General features: G+C 40.2%; 1 protein-coding gene across 1 annotated transcript in view; it reads left to right on the top strand.

The window, feature by feature from the left end:
• The window catches only part of LOC139729067 (squalene synthase-like), a 29,002-nt gene extending 7,660 nt beyond the window's left edge, over positions 1-21,342 (top strand). The window contains exons 5-8 of the mRNA XM_071639993.1: positions 165-356; positions 1,808-1,984; positions 20,217-20,369; positions 20,986-21,342. Coding sequence (XP_071496094.1) covers positions 165-356; positions 1,808-1,984; positions 20,217-20,369; positions 20,986-21,183 — 720 coding nt within the window. The 3' untranslated portion in view covers positions 21,184-21,342. The remainder of the gene's footprint in view (positions 1-164; positions 357-1,807; positions 1,985-20,216; positions 20,370-20,985) is intronic.
• Positions 21,343-21,879: the final 537 nt, after the last annotated feature.

Here is a 21,879-nt window from a genome sequence, read left to right as displayed (position 1 = left end):
TACCAATGCACTGAGACCTGTGTATCATTTGTACATCAAGCGACTGAAGATGGACAAATTTTCCGATAACACACGTTTCCCATTCGCCCAAGCCCGGAACACTCGGGCCAAGTCTTCAATGGGTGTTAATTAACTGCTTGTGCTTGACCCTTTGACCTCTCTAGTACTGTCACTACGTGGCCGGTCTGGTGGGGATCGGCCTCTCGAGACTCTTCTCAGCATCCAAGATGGAGGATGCCATCGTAGGGAAGGACACCCAGCTGGCCAACTCCATGGGGCTGTTCCTGCAGAAGACCAACATCATCCGAGACTACTTGGAGGACAGCCTAGAGAAGAGAGAATTCTGGCCGAGAGAGGTAATCCCCCCCCCCCCCCCCCCCCCCCGGCATACTTTCTCTCGGATAGGATTGTGCCAAAACGAGCAAATAAACAAAAAATGATGAGCAAAAGAAAGTCATGAACTGCAGCACTCTAAAGGAAAACATATGTGACCCGCTACAACAAAAGGATCCGAAAGTCGGGGAAGACCTGTTTTCTGAAAATGGCATGACATTATTCCCTTACTCTGCTACTTTAATTTCATGTATAACACAATCCATAAAAGTACTCGGTTGCGGAGATATTGATGATATTATAAGCGCATGTCAAGTGGTTGAGGAAATCAGAGTTTCGTGAAAAACACCTTCAGAGTTATCCTTCCGACGCTATCATGATCAAGGGGAGGCCAGACAGTTTTCACCGCTCGACAATAGAAGGCACGCTCCTAGCGACCACCGCGATGTTCATTCAAGCTTAGCGCCAGAGACCTACGCACGACCAATCACTAATCAGGATGCCGCGCACTGACCAATAAGATCACTCCCTCGTTGCTAGAGGCGGAGTCTAGCTGCGGCGCTAAATCCAAATCTTCAGACACATTTCTGTTACGTGAAAGTCGGAAAATCATGGCCATTCCTTTAATCATTCAGCCTCGAAATTTCGGCAGATGATAGACAAAACATTAGACTACAAATTTATGTCAGAAACAGAAATCCGATTGTTTTGACCAATTTTGATGATGTGACTTCAGACTCGATTTTCTCGGCTCAGCCATCAGCGACTTTAGGATCCTTTTGTTGTAGTGGGTCACATATGAGCGTCATCATTGTTTGGTTTTACTTTTTAAGAGGAATTTTATTAGATCATTTATTGGTTTTGTTCCAGTAAGGTAGCTCTGTCTGTGGATAAACACACTGTATTTCACAGAGGTCCTGAGCGTATATGAAATTACAAGAGACACACATAGATATAGGGGGAAAAAAAAGAAGTGACATAATGCATAATACAGTTACAACAACAATCTTATAACATGACTACGTTGTTAACCCGTTGAGGATGGGCTGATTTTGCTACAACACGCATTATTTCCCATAGACACTTGCCCGAGTATACTCAGGACTCATCCTCAACGGGGTTGCAGTAATGTGAAAACAGGACAATACGTATAATAACTTCATTTATAACATTACAGTCATTGACTAGTGATTTGGGGCATTTGTTCTGGTATGTGAGTTGAGGCAATGAAATTCAACAAGACTCAAATTTTTTCACGTATTTTTAACCCTGGGACAAAAAGAAATTAAAAAAATAGGTAACTGTTCTACAAAAGTTCACTCTCACCCACACACACATAAAATTTGAGTTTGATGTAGCATGCCTATAAAACAGAAAGGAAAAATGTTCTATTCTGTATAAATTTATTTGGTTCAAGTAGTTCCTTGTTTGCCAATCAATGTAGCAATGTGTGTGATTATTGAATTTCTGCAAGGTTTGGAGCAAATATGGGAAGAAGCTGACTGACTTCCGTGCCGCGGAGAACAGAACGTCAGCAGTTCACTGCCTAAATGATCTCATCACCAACGCCCTGGAGCACGTCCCGGATGTCATCAAGTACATGTCTCGCATCCGCAACCAGACGGTCTTCAACTTCTGTGCCATTCCTCAGGTAAGGACCAGTACTGCCATGTAGCAAGGGTGGATTTCTTACGCCTAGAATGACATGGAAAGTTTTGGTTGCAAAAAAGGGTTAAAGTCCATTTTGATGCATTTTAAAGTAAGTCTGTCATCAGACAAAATGAAACCTTTCCTGGGATACCTCTCTTGTTGCATAAAAAGGAATAGTTACAAAAAATACCCAAATTTGTGTTATATTCTTAGTTTTAATATAGGACTTTATCCTTTTCTGTGATTATAGTAAGTTTGATGGCACATACCTCAAATTAACAAGAATGGAGTTAATTCCTTTTGTGATCAAACTCTTCATAGAAACATATAGTGTGCTTTTTTATGCATATGGACACATCCACCAGCACACTTCCTGTGTTGATTGAGACAAATGACATGGAATCTGACCTGCCAGTTAAAATGTGTCCTGGGATTTAAATTCTTATAGTAGAATGATGACCTCTGTGTAGGGCCTTGACTTGGCTACACCAGGGTGGGTTAGCTTTTCAAATATGTGTGGCGCTCTGTCGGAATGAGTCATAAGTCGGAAAATTTTTTTTTCTGTTTTTCTCATGAATCTATTCCTCAGATTATAAGCTTTGAAATGATGTATAACACGACGTGTTTCACCAACGAGAAATGGGTTAAAAACGCATTTAAAGTACGTAAAGTGTGACCCGTCAACAATCTTAAATAAGGAGAAAATCGCTCCGAAAGTTCGGGGTCTGTTCAAGATTCATACCGAATCCGTCAAGGGTGTGTACGGTCAGCGGACCGCCTTAGCAACGGAAAGCTACGCTTCAACGAACGCGCTACCAAATATGGGCCGGCCGGAGGCAGCGGAGTCAATGGTCCAATCACACAGTAGATGTTTTCAGAATATTCTGACCAATAAGAAAGCCCGAAAAGTCTATTGTCGGGCGCTAACTCGGCCGCGCCACGGGTTTCCGCTAAAGGGTTTCTTTATTTTCAATGACACTGACCGTAGAAAGGGTACAAAAGCCTCCTTAGTACAGGCGGGAAAGATGAAAGAATTCGAAGTTCATTTAACTTTGATACTAAGGCACCTCCTTTATAACAGAGTGCACAAACCCCACGTAGTGTCCAAGTAGGCTCAATTAAAAAATCTGTAAATTCGAAGATTAAAAATGATTACTGTTTCTGATCCTCCGGTAGATATTGACAAACTAAAAAGCCTGCCCTAAGTTGTCAGTGAAGATTCACCTGCGTAGTAAGCGACAGCCCGATCTCAGCAGCGATAATTATATAGAAGCAAAATTGATGAAGCTTAAAGAAAATGTAATAGTAGTTGAAGAGTAAAATGGAGTAAATGATGGTGTAACATTATAGCATCACTATCAACACTACGTGAATGTGTAAACTTGAGTTGTTGAGGAATTCGTCTGAATTTGTTTCTGTCCTAAATTATCTCTACTTCCCCTAAACAACGTTTTGCGGCCAATGACGTCGTGTCGTTATTTCCGAATAATGTTTCCCTCACATTTTATCATTTTCGTATTTCAAGGAACATGTGCAGGAAAACAAAACTGAAATAAAAAAGAAAAAACGCTTGACGTTATTTCAAGGAGCCGCATGGTCAATGAATATGACAATCAACTTTCCTCGCTAAAAAAAAATGTTACTGAAATGTCCGACATTTTTTTCCTTTTATGATAAATTATTGATACATATCATCTAACTATAGTGCAAAGATTATTCAAGTTAAAAGAAAGTAAAGGAGGAAAGAGAAGAGGAAGAAGAAAATGGGGCAATTGCCGGTACGGAGCGGCATCGCGATTCATCAATGCGCCGTTTCTCTTGTTTCTCTGAGAAATCGAACTGAAAGTGTCGACACCTATCTTTCCTTCTATGTTATGATAGCGTATCTGTATCGTATTGTTTACTTTTTCTTTTGTTTTACGCTTTAATTGTATTATTTTCTTCTGTTTCTTTTTTAAGAGCTATTAATCAAGAAGAGAAGAGTAAAAACTAGTGCAGCTTACACCAATGCTTCCACGTCGGCATCGTCCTATCATTAGAATCCTCCGCTGATGAGAAATGAGAATTAGTGTCCGAAATCATCTTTCCGTCATTCTTGCTACTTACATATTCAAAGTTAGTGCCAACATCGCAATTTATGCGGTTGTTTTTACCTCCAGAAATGTTCCCGGCAATGGCTATCAAAAAAATAAACAACTGAGTCAAAAGAATACAATAGAAACAAACTCACAAACTACGACGAGCCTCAGAAGCATTTTGAAATTTAGTCAAAATTGGAAAGATTTATTGCAGGCACAAATTATTCACTTGGGCAAATCATAATCCTTATACAACACACTTCCTTGTTCCCCTGCAGCCTCACACATCAATGAATGTGTTCCTTCATGTTCGCTTATTCAAATGTATCCAATTGACTATCGGTATGATAAACTAATGAGGGGCATAGTCCTATAAAGCAAACATAAGCGAACTTGTTTTTTTTTTTTTGTTAAGCCAATACATCAATTGCTAAGTCTCAGTGATTGCAGGTGACGTAATTGACCCTCTTTAATAATAATAATAAAAGATAATAATAACAGTGGCTACTTGTATAGCGCACAGGTCCACCTTTCAGTGCTCATGGCGCTTCAAAAATGAGAAGATAGACATATGCATGCATAATATACATGTTCAAACATAACAACAAAGAAGAATATGACAAACAGCAAACAAACATAATACCAAATAAAGAATAGAATTGTTCCAAACATTAATGACATCTTTACGTCCTGTGGAATCAGAATTCCAAATTCATTTCCTTCCCTCCCGTACCCTGTAATGGAATTTTGACGTCTGCCATGCTACAGCTCTTAATTTATGCGTAGGATGCAGCCATTGTCTTTGCTGTTACGCGAAACGTCTGATACGGCGAAACTATTGCCTGTGCTGAGCGATACGTCTGATGCAGCGAGACTACGAGATGTAGATGCGTGCGAATAAGTACCGATGCAGCCGTCTCTCTTTCACTGTTCGTAGTCTCGCCGTATCAGATGTATCCCTTACCAAAAACAAAATCTCACCGCAACAAACGATTCGCGTTACAGCAAAGACAATGGCTGCATCGTCATCTAGATTATTACGCACACGTGCCAAGCATAGTGTTACCAGGAAAGTGAATGCGTGTGACGGGTGAATGTACCGACCCGACGGAGTAGACTTGTACCGTTATGGAAACAAAAATTAGTTCTGTTGCTGTTGACCACACTGTCGACTGAACTAGCATTCGCACTAATTCGGCCTAAAGAGATCAGTTAGAGTAGACATGATATAGCTTATGACATCAGGCCAACTTGAACATTTATGACATCAGGCCAACTTGAACATTTTCTTCCTTACGTAGGTCTATACGATAGGCCTAAGTTTTGGATAGCATAGGAATTAAGACTTCAACTTCTTGCCAGATGAAATTATACGACGTATCAAAGAGCATACCATCCATGGAGGAATTAATTGTTAATTAATTTGATGAAAATTGGTTTAGAAATGGCTGACTAATGATTTTGCGGAGAAGGGAGGGGGCGTGGGCGCATTTTTTGTTTTTGTGCTCGTTTTGTTTTTGTTTTATTTTGATTCGTTTAGCTTGTTTTGTTTCGTTTCGTTTTTTGTTTGTTTTTTGCGTTTGATTTTCAGCCTAAAAAGCTAAAAATTGGCAGGATAAAAGTGATGTAACCCCCCCCCCCCCCCCCCATCCGTCAGCTTATTAAACCAGGATCGAGGTGGCAGCAGAAAATTGCAGAAATATAAACTGCTCCCGTTCCCCCTTTACATAATTCCTGGACCCGCCCCGACAAGAAACAGCTAGGGCAGTTAAGTTACGCTGTCTTCGTGTTATGTGACATTTACTGTGCCTATAGTTCCTCCTAAGCGGGTAACAGTGTCGTTCTTATGGAAAATAGGTTAGGCAGAACTCTCCGTGAGATCAGTAGTTCCATTGTAGAACGATGTCAGAGCAAATACAACGTACATGCAGTCCTATGTATGTCACATATCAATACGCGTTAGCAATACCTTATTCTGGTTTACAGCTTTAAAATAGTCAGATTATAACTCCCTGCCCAATCCTCATAATAATAGCTTGCACCCTGGCTGTGCGATTTTAAAGTTTGAAATGCACGCACACACAGACATCTCCATGGCCTAAACGCGAGGACATGCATTTCATTTGCTTCAGAAACAAATTAAGTTAACTACTTAATGTCATTAAATGTATTCTTTAAAAATGAATCAAAATACATGAGTGCATACAGAGAGAGACAGAAAGACAGAAAGGGAGATTGACAGACAGACAGACAGACAAACAGACAGAAGGAAATCGCGGGTGAAAAAAAAAGAGAGAAACGCTGGCTAAAAGTTTTTTTTTTTTTCTGTCGCATATACTGCTCACTTTTCCTGCAATCTTTCATGATATTAATCGTAGTTATTGAATTAAGATGCGAGATGATGTCAAATGGCATGAATGTGAGACAGCATTCCCCTTATGCAAAGCTCATTCAACCAACATGCAAGCATAGGTGTAAATCCGTTTAAAAAATTTAGCATAACTTCAATCAAGACCATGAGATGTTGGCTTTGGTCTCATGGTCTGATTGAAGTTATGCTAAATTTTTGAAACTGATTTACACCTATGCTTGCATGTTGGTTGAATGAGCTTTGCATAAGGGGAATGCTGTCTCCCATTTGACATCATCTCGCATCTTAATTCCATAACTACGATTAATAGCATGAAAGATTGCAGGAAAAGTGAGCAGTATATGCGACAGGAAATAAACAATAGACTGTTGAAGCATCCGGCATCTTTTTAACAACATCTAAGTGAGTGTAGACTTTCAATCAAGAGTTAAAGACGTCAGTTGGGCCGACTTTCAATGCCCTTTACAGCCTTGCCGTCATGAGCTACCTTAACTTTCAAACCTCAATCCTTTAAAGAATTGAGACGCGGTTGGCTTTTATACGGATTAAATAGAGCCGCCCTAGCCTTTGTTTCTATAGCAACCCGCATCAGTACGCGCTAACTATTGTTTCGAGGCCGGTTACTGCTAGCGTTTTCTACTGGGTGAAAGCTTCTTGTGCTTTGTCTGTCTTGTCAAAGTCGAGTGCGTGTAAATCAAAATGTGTGAGTGCGTACAGAGAGAGACAAACAGACAGAAAGGGGAGGGAAACAGACAGATAGACAGCCAGAAGAAAATTACGAGTGAAAAGAAGAGAATCACTGGCTCAATGCGACGATTATACAGTTGTAGTTTTCTGTACTGCTCACCTTTCCTGCACTCTTTCACGCAGTTAATCGCATTTATGGAATTTATAGATGTATGACAACATTAAGGCCTATGTCGAATTGGAGAAAACACTCCCTTTATGTAAATCTTTTTCTGCGTACATGCAAAACTTAAAGGCGTAAAACATTTTAAAAATTTAGCATAACTACATTCAAAACCATAATGAGATGTTGACTTTGGATAGACTGTTGGAGCATCCGGCATTTTTTTACTAAACATCAAAGATTTTGCAAAGTTTCAATCAAGAGTTGATGTCAAAGGCGCACAGTTGGGCAGACGTTCAATATCCTTACATAAAGCGTCTCTTCCATTATGTTACCTTTTAATAGCTTTCAAACATCAACCCCTTTAAAGAATTAAGACGCGGTTGGCCTTCATACGGGTTTAGATGATAGAGCCACCCTAGCCTTTTGTTTCTATAACAACCGCATCAGTACGCGCTAACTATTGTTTCGAGGCCGGTTACTGCTGGCGTTTTCTACTGGGTGAAAGCTTCTTGTGCTTTGTCGCTGTCTTGTCAAAGTCGAGTGCGTGTAAATCAAAATGTGTGAGTGCGTACAGAGAGAGACAAACAGACAGAAGGGGGAGGGAAACAGACAGACAGACAGCCAGAAGAAAATTACGAGTGAAAAGAAGAGAATCACTGGCTCAATGCGACGATTATACAGTTGTAGTTTTCTGTACTGCGCACTATTCCTGCACTCTTTCAGGCAATTAATCGTAGTTATGGAATTTAGATGTTATATGAGAACATTTATGCCTATGTCGAATGGGAGACAACAGTAACCTTTATATGCAAAGCTCTTTCAACGTATGCAAGAAGAGGTGTCAAACATTTTCAAAATATATAATAACTGTTTTTTGTTTTGTTGGTTTTTTGGTTTGTTTTGCTGTTTTTTTTTTCTTTGCAGCCGATTAACCTCAAAAGTGGCAGGAGAAAAGTCATGTTAAGCCCCCCCCCCCCCCTGTCAGCTTATTATACCAGGATCGAGGTGATAACAGAAAATTGAAGGATAATAAACTGCCCCCCCCCCACCCCTCCCCCTTTACGGAATTCCTGGATCCGTTCCTGCAAGTCATCCAAAGGTAGTAGTCCCATGTATGTATATATGCGTTAGCAATACCTTATCCTGGTTCACGGGTTTGCAGTAGTCAGATTAAAACTCTCTGCCTAATCCTCACAATATAGCCTGCACCCTGGCTGTGCGATTGAAAGTTTGAAATTAACACACACACACACACACAAACAAACAAACAAACACATCTCCATAGCTTATGATGCACCAGGAAATACATATCATCTTCTGTTCAACAAAGCTATTATGTTAGAGATTAAATAGAAACATTTACCCTCCTGGGCCATTAACCCCATGTTCCATGCTCGGTTTCAGTCTTTATATTGCTTCAGAAACAAATGAAGTTAACAAGCTTAAAGAGACTGTACAGTACTGGTTGAGATGGGGATTCATGCTTTGAACATTCCTCAGTGAGATGACGAAAAACCTCTTAGAAATATGAAAGAGCACGTAATAATTTCATGAAAGATTCAGCGTTTATTTGATTACAATTGGTTTTCAAATGGCTGAGATGGGCCTATCCAAACAAGTTATGATAACAAAAGGCGACAGGCAACGCTTGTTATTAGGATATCTTTGTATCATCTTGTCTTTGCATATCTCAGCCATTTCAAAACCGATTTTCATCAAATAAACTTTTGATACTCCTTAGATTGCATGCTCTTTGACATCTTATAGAGTGATTTCTGAATATATCGCAAAACGTTAAAAGCTAAATCCTCACCTCAACCAGTACTGTACACACTCTTTAATCTCATCAAATGTCTTCTTTAAAAAAGGATCAAAATGCGTGAGTTCATACAGAGAGAGACACAAAGACAGAAAGGGAGATTGACAGACAGACAGACAGAAGTAAATCGCGAGTAAAACAAAAACGAAACGCTGGCTAAAAAAGAATATCATTGTTTTCTGTACTGCTCACTTTTCCTGCCGTCTTTTATGCTATTAATCGTAGATATGGAGTTAAGACGCTCGATGACAACATCTATGTCAAACTGGAGACGGCATTCCCCTTATGAAAAGCTCATTCGACTAACATGCAAGAACAGGTGTAAATCAGTTTCAAAAAAATTAGCATAACTTCAATCAAGACCATGTGATGTTGGCTTTGGATCGACTGTTGAAGCATCCGGCATCTTTTTATCAACATCTAAGTGAGTGTAGACTTTCAATCAAGAGTTAAAGACGTCAGTTGGGCCGACTTTCAATATCCTTTGCAGCCTTGCTTTCATGAGCTACTTTGACTTTCAAACCTCAATCTTTTAAAGAATTAAGACGCGGTTGGCCTTTATACGGGTTAAATAGAGCCGCCCTAGCCTTTGTTTCTATAGCAACCCGCATCAGTACGCGCTAACTATTGTTTCGAGGCCGGTTACTGCTAGCGTTTTCTACTGGGTGAAAGCTTCTTGTGCTTTGTCTGTCTTGTCAAAGTCGAGTGCGTGTAAATCAAAATGTGTGAGTGCGTACAGAGAGAGACAAACAGACAGAAAGGGGAGGGAAAGAGACAGACAGACAGCCAGAAGAAAATTACGAGTGAAAAGAAGAGAATCACTGGCTCAATGCGACGATTATACAGTTGTAGTTTTCTGTACTGCGCACTATTCCTGCACTCTTTCACGCAATTAATCGCAGTCATGGAATTTAGATGTTATATGAGAACATTTATGCCTATGTCGACTGGGAGACAACAGTAACCTTTATATGCAAAGCTCTTTCAACGTATGCAAGAAGAGGCGTCAAACATTTTTAATATTTAGCACAACTAATTTCTTTTTTTTTTGTAATTGTATTTGTGTTTTGCTTTGGTTTGTTTTGCTGTTTTTTTTCTATTTCTTTTCAGCCGATTAACCTCAAAAGTGGCATGAGAAAAGTCATGTTAAGCCCCCCCACCCCTGTCAGCTCATTATACCAGGATCGAGGTGGTAACAGAAAATTGAAGGATAATAAACTGCCCCCCCCCCCCCCCCCCCCCCCCACCCCGCCCCCTTTACGGAATTCCTGGATCCGCTCCTGCAAGTCATCCTAAGGTAGTAGGCACTATACAAGTTACGCTGTCTTTGTTATTATGTTGCAAGCACTGTGCCTAGTTCCTCCGAGAAAACAAGTGTTTAAGCGGGTAACAATATCATCCGTATGTCAATCAGGTTAGGCAGAACTCTCAGTGAGATTAATATTTCCATTGTAGAGCGATGTCATAGCAAATACGATGTACGTACGTGTAGTCCCATGTATGTATATATGCGTTAGCTATACCTTATCCTGGTTCACAGGTTTGAAGTAGTCAGATTAAAACTCACTGCCTAATCCTCACAATATAGCCTGCACCCTGGCTGTGCGATTGAAAGTTTGAAATTAACACACGCACACACACACACACACACACACACACACACACACAAACAAACAAACAAACAAACAAACAAACACATCTCCATAGCTTATAATGCACCAGGAAATACACATCATTTTCTGTTCAACTAAGATAATTAAGTTAGAGATTAAAATAGAAACATTTTCCCTCCTGGGCCATTAACCCCTAGTTCCATGCTCGGTTTCAGTCTTTATATTCATGAACAAATGAAGTTAACAAGCCTAAAGAGACTGTACAGTAGTGGTTGAGATGGGAATTCATGCTTTGAACATTCCTAAGTGAGATAACGAAAAACCTCTTAGAAATATGAAAGAGCACGTAATAATTTCATGAAAGATTCAGCGTTTATTTGATTACAATTGGTTTTCAAATGGCTGAGATGGGCCTATCCAAACAAGTTATGATAACAAAAGGCGACAGGCAACGCTTGTTATTAGGATATCTTTGTATCACCTTGTTTTTGCATATCTCAGCCATTTCAAAACCGATTTTCATCAAATAAACTTTTGATACTCCTAGAATTGCATGCTCTTTGACATCTTGTAGAGTGGTTTCTGAATATATCGCAAAACGTTAAAAGCTAAATTGTCACCTCAACCAGTACTGTACACACTCTTTAATCTCATCAAATGTCTTCTTTAAAACAGGATCAAAATGCGTGAGTTCATACAGAGAGAGACAGAAAGACAGAAGTAAATCGCGAGTAAAAAAAAAAGAAAGAGAAACGCTGGCTAAAAAAAAAAAAGATTGTTGTTTTCTGTACTGCTCACATTTCCTGCCGTCTTTCATGCTATTAATCGTAGTTATGGAGTTAAGATGCTCGATGACAACATCTATGTCAAACTGGAGACGGCATTCCCCTTATGCAAAGCTCATTCAACTAACATGCAAGAATAGGTGTAAATCAGCTTCAAAAAAATTAGCATAACTTCAATCAAGACCATGAGATGTTGGCTTTGGATCGACTGTTGAAGCATCCGGCATCTTTTTATCAACATCTAAGTGAGTGTAGACTTTCAGTCAAGAGTTAAAGACGTCAGTTCGGCCGACTTTCAATATCCTTTACAGCTTCGCTTTCATTAAGCTACCTTATCTTTCAAACCTCAACCCTTCAAAGAATTAAGACGCGGTTGCTTTTATATGGGTTAAATAGAACCGCCCCAGCCTTTGTTTCTATAGCAACCCGCATCAGTACACGCTAAGTATTGTTTCGAGGCTGGTTACTGTTAAGGGGGTTAGCAATTGTTTTCTATACTGGGTGCAAGCTTCGGGTGCAATGTAAAGTGCTTGCATTCTGATGCAGAAAGATTACGTGAATGGCCGATGTATCTCGGCATAGTCGGAACTCAAAGCGATATAGATCTATTACATAAGAAAGACACGAGTGTTTTTCAAGATAGAACATGTTTGGTTCAAACACTTAGGCTTTAGTTGTAAGATCGTCATGCTCCACTGTAACCAGTTTTATTTGAAGAACAAGAAGAGATGTTTCGGCCATTGTTAGTAAAATCACATAAGCGAATGAGATTGATATGAGAATAAAAAATTTCGTATGTCTGTCTGGTTGTCCGCGTCTCTCTCTCTCTCTCTCTCTCTCTCTCTCTCTCTCATTATACGATAACATGAGTATAAACACTCTCATAGTTCTATTTCTTGTATGTGTTTGTTGTTGTTGCGAGGAAACTTTTCACGACATGGAAAGCAAATAATGACATTATATTCAACATGCACAGACCAGGAATGCGTCTGAAAATTAATTACCGGGAAAGGGAAGGCAAATCACTGTTCGAATGCCATGTTTTCTTCTGTGCCCATTTCATTTCTTAAGTATAGTCTTAATAACTTTGCCAAATTATAGGGTTTGTGGCCATGCATTTATGATTATTTCATTTTCATATTGATTGTCCTTATATCAGTTTTTTTTAGATCTTAATACATTGATAGCTTTTACTTTGAAAAACACACACCAAAAAAAGAGAAAAGTCACCCCGTCACACACTCGCTCTCTTTTCCACTCACGCATTTCCGCAATAAGACGATTTTATTGTTGAACATTTTCAAACATTCTCATTTCACGAATATGTATGTGTCTGCATGATTTGCGTGCAATAGTAGGTCTATGGGGTAAACTTTATTTCCACTTTTGTCTTTTTCCTATGACGTATATTGTGTATACAACATAACTAAGGTTGACTTTCCACATTCAATCAAGTAGTCTACGTCAATTAGTCATCCATATCATTACAGAATTGGTTGGAAACTTTGTGCAGAAATGCATAGATGGCATATTATATAGGCGCTCTCATTCTCTCCCCATCTCATCATTCTCTTCATCTTTATTGTATGTTCTTTCAAATGTATGCTTTTATAATGATTCTACCTCACACGCAATCAAGGAATGTGCAGGAATATCATACATCGGGAACAATATTCTTTGGAGAAAACGTCGAAGTTTTATTCCATACATTGCACATGACGTCCCGTCATTGTTTATTCTAATTCATTTCACGAATACAGAATAATGAGTTTGATAGACGCTATCACTCAAATCTCCTCAAGAATTGATCATACACCAAAGTTGCGACAATGTTCTCTTTCAAACCAACTTGCAACACAGAACCTGAAACATCGTATACAATCGACATGACCTTTTTTTAGTTTGTTACGCGTTATTCACATGCTTTGGGATAATAGGCATTGTGGAGTTATCATGAGGGAAAAAAAAGAAACCGTCACGGGATTATTTACGATCGGCATGTACCATTCATGGACCTCGTAATGCAAACTACTCGAATAATCATCTTACAGCGTAAGCTATTGCAATTAGGATCTTGAACACAGAAGAATAGACAATATTCAAATAAATGCTACAATATGGTAATCCAGGTAAGGTAACCTCACGGGGAAAAAAAGCATGAGTAAACTTCCTTCATGATTGAGTAAACAAAATCAAAGTCGTATATATTCCTCACAGACTTTTCAATAATTATTTGCAACGTTCAAACTAACTTGTGACACAGAAACCTGAAACATCGTATACAATAGACTTGACCTTTCATTTGGTTTGTTCTGCCTTATTCACATGCTTTGGGTTTCGCAGGCATTGTTGAGTTATCATTAGAAAAAAAGAAACCGTCTCGGGATTATTCACGATCGGCATGTACCATTCATGATTATCTTATATCACAGTACGCTATATGAAACCCATTATAAACAGGTTTATGGATACAGAAGATAAACGTTATCCAGGTGAAAGCTGCATTACTGTCATCCAAGCACAGCAATTAATGTCGTGTCAAGCGGTAAATTACCAGATTACACAGAAACATCGTATCGAGAAATTAACACAGTTTCAAACGGAACTCGTGTCTTCAATGCAATAAACATGATTTTCCTGGTTAAATATTGTCACGAAGCACCGTTGATAACCGATGTATCAGTTCACTTTAGTACCTTCCAATGGCAGACCGGATCCGCTTGAGATAATCTGGATACGATAGTCATGAACCGATCACTGATGGCTGTTACCACTTGTCAGTAGGCACGGGTTCGAAGTACGGGGCCGACGTCATCAGCGAGGCCTGGGACACGTGACATTTCGTGCATCAGGCCGGCAGAACTCTCTGATCTTGTCGAAGAGATACGCTTGACGCTCTCTGCTGAGTCCCGGAGGCGGTTCGATGTCGGGCAGACCAGATGGCAGGATGGTTGGATCCTTGAGAAGGCAGAACCTCTCTTCAGGACTGTCAGCTAGCATCTTGGCGTACACGACTCCTGGCTCGTCTGCTGTAAGCCTACATCAAAAGAACACGGAAGAACAAAAGTACAGATAAACGTCATGTGTATCCGTCATACATTCTACCAGAGATGTAAATTGATAATCATAAAGAAGTGAAAGTAACCTTACCACTCCGCCTTAATCGGTCCATGACAAAACAAACATGAACTACAACATTATACATCAAACTGTTAGAAATTTGAGGGACAACTGTCTCCAATTTTTCTAGTTTTCTTAATACTGGGTTCTTAGAAGTATAAGCAACGAGCACGTCACATAAAAGTCTGAAGGTTGACATGATGTGAATGATAAAGTTATCAATGAACTCATAATTTATATGGCACAAGTTTAAGCATTTCAGAAACTTCAAGAAACTAAAAAAAAAAACATGCAAAATATTTATTTTCAATATCTAAAAGAATCCTCATGACATAACAAAGATTACCGACAATCCATAGATATCACTAATATGAAATTCGTTAGTCAGAAGATTGACTTGTCTGACTCAAGGCATAAATGTTAGCCATAGCTTACCGAAAGTGGTGGTACTTCTTGATGTTCGGAAGAGGTCGGAAGAACGGGGCGAGGAATTCCTGCCACTTGTAGGTAGGGACGAACTGCGTACCGCCTTCATCTCCGACGAGTTGAGCGATGTTCATGTTGTTCGCGGCGCTTCTCTCGACGGCCGCGGCGATGTCGGCGAGTGTGGAGATGGACGATTTCTTGATGGATCTCTTCAGCAAGCCGAAACAGAAGTCCGGGGAAAACTTGGTATGCCCGGCGAGAAGAAAGTTGAGGCTGATCGTCTGATGGAGTCCCTCCATGACCCTCCACGCCAAGTACCACAGCAGATACCTATTCTTATTCTGTCCGCTGCAGTTGTCACAGTGGAGCTGCGCGTCCTTCTCCCCCAAACCATACAAGCCAAAGAAATAGTGCAAGAAGGAGATGACGGAGACGGAGCCTTTCGAGACGCACATTCCTTCGTCGACAAGGAAGTTGACCTGCAAAAAGAATGTTGAAAAATCACGTTAACCATTAGATTTTTGTTTTATTTTTGCGTATACATAAGAAATTTATTTAAGTCATTTAACAGAAAAACACAACAAATGCCATATTTACAAATAAATTAAATCAACTGTTCATACCCTGAATTTATAACTTAATTCCCTTAAACTCCTTCAAAAAAAAAAGGTAAAAAAGAAAGTCACAAGGATTCGTTCATGATGAGCGGTACACAAAATCGGAGAGCTTAATAATCTACAGTGTACCGATATCTCGCAAATCGTGTTTGTTGACTGGTTAAAATAAGAGTTATGATAATAATAATAATAGTAATAATAATAATAATAATAATAATAATAATAATAATAACAATAATAATAATGATAATAATAATGATAATAAAACTCAATTCACTGGTGGTAGCTCCTGAAAGTTTATGTATTTCAATGAACCACATCATGTATCTCAATTTGTCACTTGTGCTTCGTGCGTTTGACTTCTGCTCCATTATAAGTGCCGCTACAGATGTGTGCAAGTTCTGTTGTTACTGGATTATATCGGTACGTCTTTACAAATAATATCGCAATTCTATGTCGATCGGTTAGCCAGGTATCGATCTAAGAACATGCACGCACTGCGTAACATTATCGTTCAAGACGCATTTCGAAAAAAAAACAACATATCGATAGCTCGATCGTTCTGTTAATAGGGATCGGGTGATCGACTAGTTTATTTCAAGTCGTTTTGTTTTTGTATCTCTGTAAAATTTACATTTAACCCCATAAATAAAAATCGATATTGAAACAAAATATATAGGGTCTATACTATTTATTTCAGAGGGCATGAATGTCTTGAATACTAGTATATTCTGCCAATACAGCGAACATAATAATCAGAGAATTAGTACACTTTTAGGAGACTGTATTTCGTGCTTATTCTGATTACATGCATTAGATAATCTGCCATATAGGTTTAAGACTGAAAGAGAATTCCCTCTTGCTCGATTTGAAAAACACGAAATACAAAATTTGTCTGTGGCAATGCTCAAAAACAAAACAAAACATGCAAGACAAATACACGTGAAAATTACCTGCTGCGATGCTCCTTCGCAGTTGATGCCAAAGATGCCACACTTCCGGGGGGTCAGGAAGTAGATTGGACCAGGCTGCTGGGGACATGCAGGGAAGTGGATCTGTTGGGCGTAGTCGAAGCTGTAGTGAGCTGTGATGTCCCTGGAGCAAGCTGCTTTACTCCCCAACTTCTCGTCGCGCAATGCTCTCTTGCTACTGGACACCATTTCTTGGAGGACTTCTCTCTGTCTTTTCGCGTTCCTCAGATGGACGAGCTGCTCCCCGACGCGTCTCTCCTTTTCAGCCTCCGGCAGATTGGCGCTCCTGTACAAGAGGCTGTTGTTGCGTTGACACTGCCAGCACAGGTCGCTCATCGGCTTGCAGACGAGTATATTGGGCTGGTACTTCCGCCACACCTTCAGGAACGTGCTCTGTCCCATAGCGCGTTGTCCTGAAGCAAAACAAAACGAAGCAAAACAAAACAAAACAAAACAAAATAAGATAAAACAATGTCTACCTTTATGTTAATATTACAAAGGAATACCCAGAAAACACACTGATAGTAATGTAATTTTTCTTTTTTTTTATGTACCGTCTTTTTTCTTCTGAAGTGCACCACGATTCAGTTTCATTCAAAACAACGCACTTGTCCGCAAATCTAATATAAATTGAATTCGAGAGAAAAATTTTCAGAGGCTCTAGTTAAAGAAAGAACAAAGATGTACATGCACGTGTATTAAAAAGAAACTTGACCAATATGAAATTTCTCGCGTCTACCGCTTTGAGAATGTCCATGCAGTGTGCCCCATTATCGGATGCAATCGAGAAAATCAGGACCAACACTGCCACATCGTGCTATTTATATAAATAGGAGTACTGTAGTCTTCGCAGATTTTTGTTCCCGGCAGAAGGCACCGGAAAAAAAACAAAACAAAAGAAACATTAAAATCTTATGGTAAATACAACTCGCGTACCTTTAAAAATGTTTTGAGGGAGTGCCATTTTCAAACCAGCGATATTTATACAAACTCTTCAAAACACACATTTTTATAAGTTAACCTTTCAGTTTCTCAAATGAGCAAAAGTGACTAGTTACCTGCGTCATCCATTGCAGATTTGTACTGCCGCCACACGTCAACTTTGGGATGCGACGACGGAAGGAGCCTAACATCGCTGCGAGTGTAACCTGGGACACGTCCCGGAAGAAACACAGCGTTGTCCTCGGCGTAGTTGAGGATGAAGTTGACGGCGGCTTTCAACTCATCCGGAGAGAGCGAGCTTAGGTTGAAACGCCTTCCACCAGACTTGCTCACGACCGGGCAAACTCCAAACTCCTCCACCCATTTCTTCAGAGAAGTCAGCTTGTTGGTGCTGATGCTGTCAAATAGAAACAATATGGATAATTCTATAACCAGAATGATGTTTTTATCACGAAAACAAATCGCTCTAAATGTGTACCTAACCAATGCTTCAAATAAGCAAAACATAATATCGCCTAAGCAAGATCCATATCGGGAAAGATGCGCATAATTTTGTTCTTTATAACCTGACAAGTTTAACAGGGAAAGCACATTGTTGAGACTGTGAAAGTCCAAAGTTGGCATGAAGAAATTGTCTGAAGGAACATGTAATGTGAGATAAATGTATACTCTATGACAATGAAGCACGGTTATCCTCTTTCATCCTCACATAACAAGTCTGTTTAACGATATGTTGGCAAATTTTATATTTGGCCTCATTTCATAACGTGTTGATGTGGTGGTGACCGTGCGTAGTATTAAATTTACATTGCATTATCAATAATGTTGAAAACTAATGAATATACGGACTTTACGATCCATTTTACATGAATTATATGTATTACAAATAACTCTTAAGGAATCGGAAGGAAATTCTTACATGTGACACATCTTGAAGAACGCTCGGCAAACTTGATGGCCCCGAAACGAGTAGGTACATCTGCCTCTCTCCCTCTCCTTTTGACTTTTACGCTTCGAACAAGACGTAATTTCATCGGAGTTGTTGAACGCGTGAAGTTGGGCCATAACGACTAAGTCTTTTTCGTTGCGACCAAGCTCCAACATGGTGAACCGGTAATGAAGAAGCTGTTCGATTGAGAAGTGTTCCTTACACCGACAAGCGCACTCGAATCTCAGAATAGCGTCCTTGTCCTTGCAAGTCTTCGCTGGTTCCGGTTCTACACGACCACATGCTAAAGGGGCATCACGCAAGTCGTCAGCATCCTCCTCGCTCTCGATCTCATAACTGTCGTCCAAGATGCTCATTTCGTCAGAGTCAGAGTCAGAGTCAGAGTCATCGTTTCTGACGCAGAAGTAGTCTTCGACGACTTCGCGCCACGTTGCGTCACTTACGCCACCATTTCCGCGTAAATTCGATTCCCGCAACTCCGCAAGAGCAGCGACCACTTCGCTCTCGCGAGAGCGAGATCCACGGCCTTGAAGGCCTGGCATCGTCTACCAGCTATTGATAGCGATTGACAAGTCAATCAATATACAATAACACGAAAGGATGATAGAAGTGAAGAACGAAGAAGATCAAAATAACGACGCGGAAAATGGAAATGAAGATTCAACGAGATGCGAGATAATTATCAGCGAGTAAGAATTTGTTGTCGGTGATACGCTTCTGAAAGTGATCGAATGCAGATGATGGCGACACTGATCGAGAATGATTATGAAAGTGATTCTCTCCGCTGAGCTATCAAGGTGCAACGCATCATGAAGCACTATGCAATTTGCTACTCATCGTGAGTTGAAAAGAAAGCACTTCACTAATCACCACCCAGATAATCAGATTAATGTAACTTCAAAGCTTTCCGGTGCCGCTCGCGTGACCTTTTGTCTTCGCGTGCCCGACTGGGGCATTGAAGCGAGGTCAAGCGCTCCCGCTCATTAGCATACGACTTAGCAACGAGCTAGCAGGAGCGTGCGTGAGAACAATAGGTGCGAACTGAGTGGGGAAAGCGAGAGTTGTGATTTTTTTTTGACCGAAAAAAATGGTCGCGGAAAAACCGTAATTTTTAGCGTTTCCCATCATCAATTCCTGCCGATTTTTCTGTTACTGGTAGAGAAAACATCAGAGATTCAGAAACCACAATAAAAAAAAATTGACCCACGGAATGGTTTTTCATCATTATCAGCCCATAACAGGGAAAGTCGATTTGCGACTTATGACTCATTTCGTCAGAGCGCCACACATATTCAGGTTTTCAGGTAATGAACAGAATGTCATGAAAGAAGAAATCCACTTCAGAATTTCATCAATTTCATAAGAAAGAGGAAAAAAAATCCCCACGGGACAGTGCAAAATTCATCAAAATTGGATGAGAAGTAAGGAAGTTGTGGCATTCTGAAATTTCAAAATTTTTTCAGGAAACACTTCTTGACCATTTTTATGAGTATTCAAAACAGCAAGTTAATGATATGCCCTCACAATTTTTTATTTACTTCATGTACAGAAATGACAAAAATCTCATTTCAGCTGTATAAATCTAAAACTTGCCATAAAACCACCCAAAATCCTCATCATGCTGTTCATGAGTTCAAGTTTGTGTCAGTTCTACACATAATTTTTAATTTTTTATATTGATATCTAAAGGTCATGGCTATTGCCACGCTGGCCAAGTGCTACAATAACCCGGCCGTCTTCACAGGAGTGGTCAAGATCAGGAAGGGTCAAGCGGTCAGTCTCATGATGGAAGCCACCTGCTTTCTCAGCCTGAGGCAGATTCTGCATAGATACGCCAAGCAGGTGAGTTGCCGTGGCTACGGGATGCAGGTCATGGTATGAGACCACTGCATGCCATGAGAAGCCATGAAGAGACTTGGAAATCTTCTGAGATGGCACTGACCCCTATCGTCTAATAGGAGGTGCAGATTACCCAACACTGCACACTGGCACCGGTCCGACGGTCCCTGATTGGTAAAAATCACTGTCGGAGCAGTAAATTTTTCAGGAATGGACCAGTGAAAAATTAAAAAACTGGGTACCTACTGGTCCGACCTGTCTGTCGGACCAGTAGAAAATATGGGTTTAAAATAGTGTGCAGCCCTGGATTACCCCATTGCCTGTGGCAAACTTGTACATGTCCAAAGCCTCTAGTGATTGCAGAATGTTGTAGGGAACAGGTTTATGCAGGCATCACACTGTCCCAGTATTGAGTGAAGATGGACACCTGTTATAATTAAGTGATCTTGCATTTAATGCCACCCTGTTTCCGATTAATAAACTTGGAAAGGAAGTTTGATTGTTTGCATTCATCTCCTCATCTTTAATCATATTGCTTCCTGTATTTCTAGTTTTTATTGTCATTTCTATCATTCTCTTTGCCTTGCTTTGGTCTACCTCCGCTTTTGCTGACCTCCAGATTGGCAAAGTCATCCCACTGGGGGACCCCAGCGCTCCTAGGACGCACAAGATAGTGGACACCGTCCTCTCTCTGGGAGAGGAAGCCATCACAGGGTACAACCTCTTTCCTCCGCTCTACGTTTCCGTGGCGATCATGCTGGCCCTCATCATCTACAACTACTGGAACACGCTGGTCCTCCTCTCTGACAAGCTCTGAGGAGGAGGAAATGACTTTGTTGATAACTCGCCGGAAGAGACTCTAGAGGACGGGGGACAGAGACTAAGATGCTAATCCTGTCAGTGTGGAAGTGAATGGGATAAGTGTCGCTGTGTAGATGACAAGGAGGATAACATGAACGCACCCAGTGGGAAAGACACCTTTTGTGTGACTGTGATGCACACCGATATAATGTGCAAGATGTGTATGTGTTCACACTGTGCACACGATGATGGTGCTCCTGTATTTGTACCTGACAAGTTGCACTGACCGACGCAAAAATCCTGCATCATGTATATGGACACCATGGTTACTATTATTTTCACGCACGTTTGAAATTTCACTGAATTGCAAGGGAGATGTGCAGTCTACTCTTGTGTGTCGACCAAACATTTGTAAAAACAAATAACTTATGCATGTGATGGCCCTGTTTGAAATGTGTTATGTACATTTCCATCAGTGTTTTATTTTGGGGGGCAGACAAGAATCCATTGCCCTGTATATATATATTTTTTGTGTGTATTGTTTTTGGGTAATATACAGATTCATGGCCATTGGCAGGGCTTGGCCCGGGGCCAAGAAAAATTGATGTAGGGCCACGAAATCTTCAAAGAATTTTTTTTTATATTTTTTTTTATTGATGGCCCAATTTGACAGCTGAAATTCAAAATTAATTTCTATTATTTTCTCATATTT

Source organism: Diadema antillarum, unplaced genomic scaffold, assembly GCF_040938485.1.
Source record: "Diadema antillarum isolate AM-2024a unplaced genomic scaffold, OU_Dant_1.0 seq00000217_RagTag, whole genome shotgun sequence".
Classification (NCBI taxonomy): domain Eukaryota; kingdom Metazoa; phylum Echinodermata; class Echinoidea; order Diadematoida; family Diadematidae; genus Diadema; species Diadema antillarum.
The sequence above is the reverse complement of the archived record's forward strand: the minus strand, read 5'-3'. Positions and strand labels throughout refer to the sequence as shown.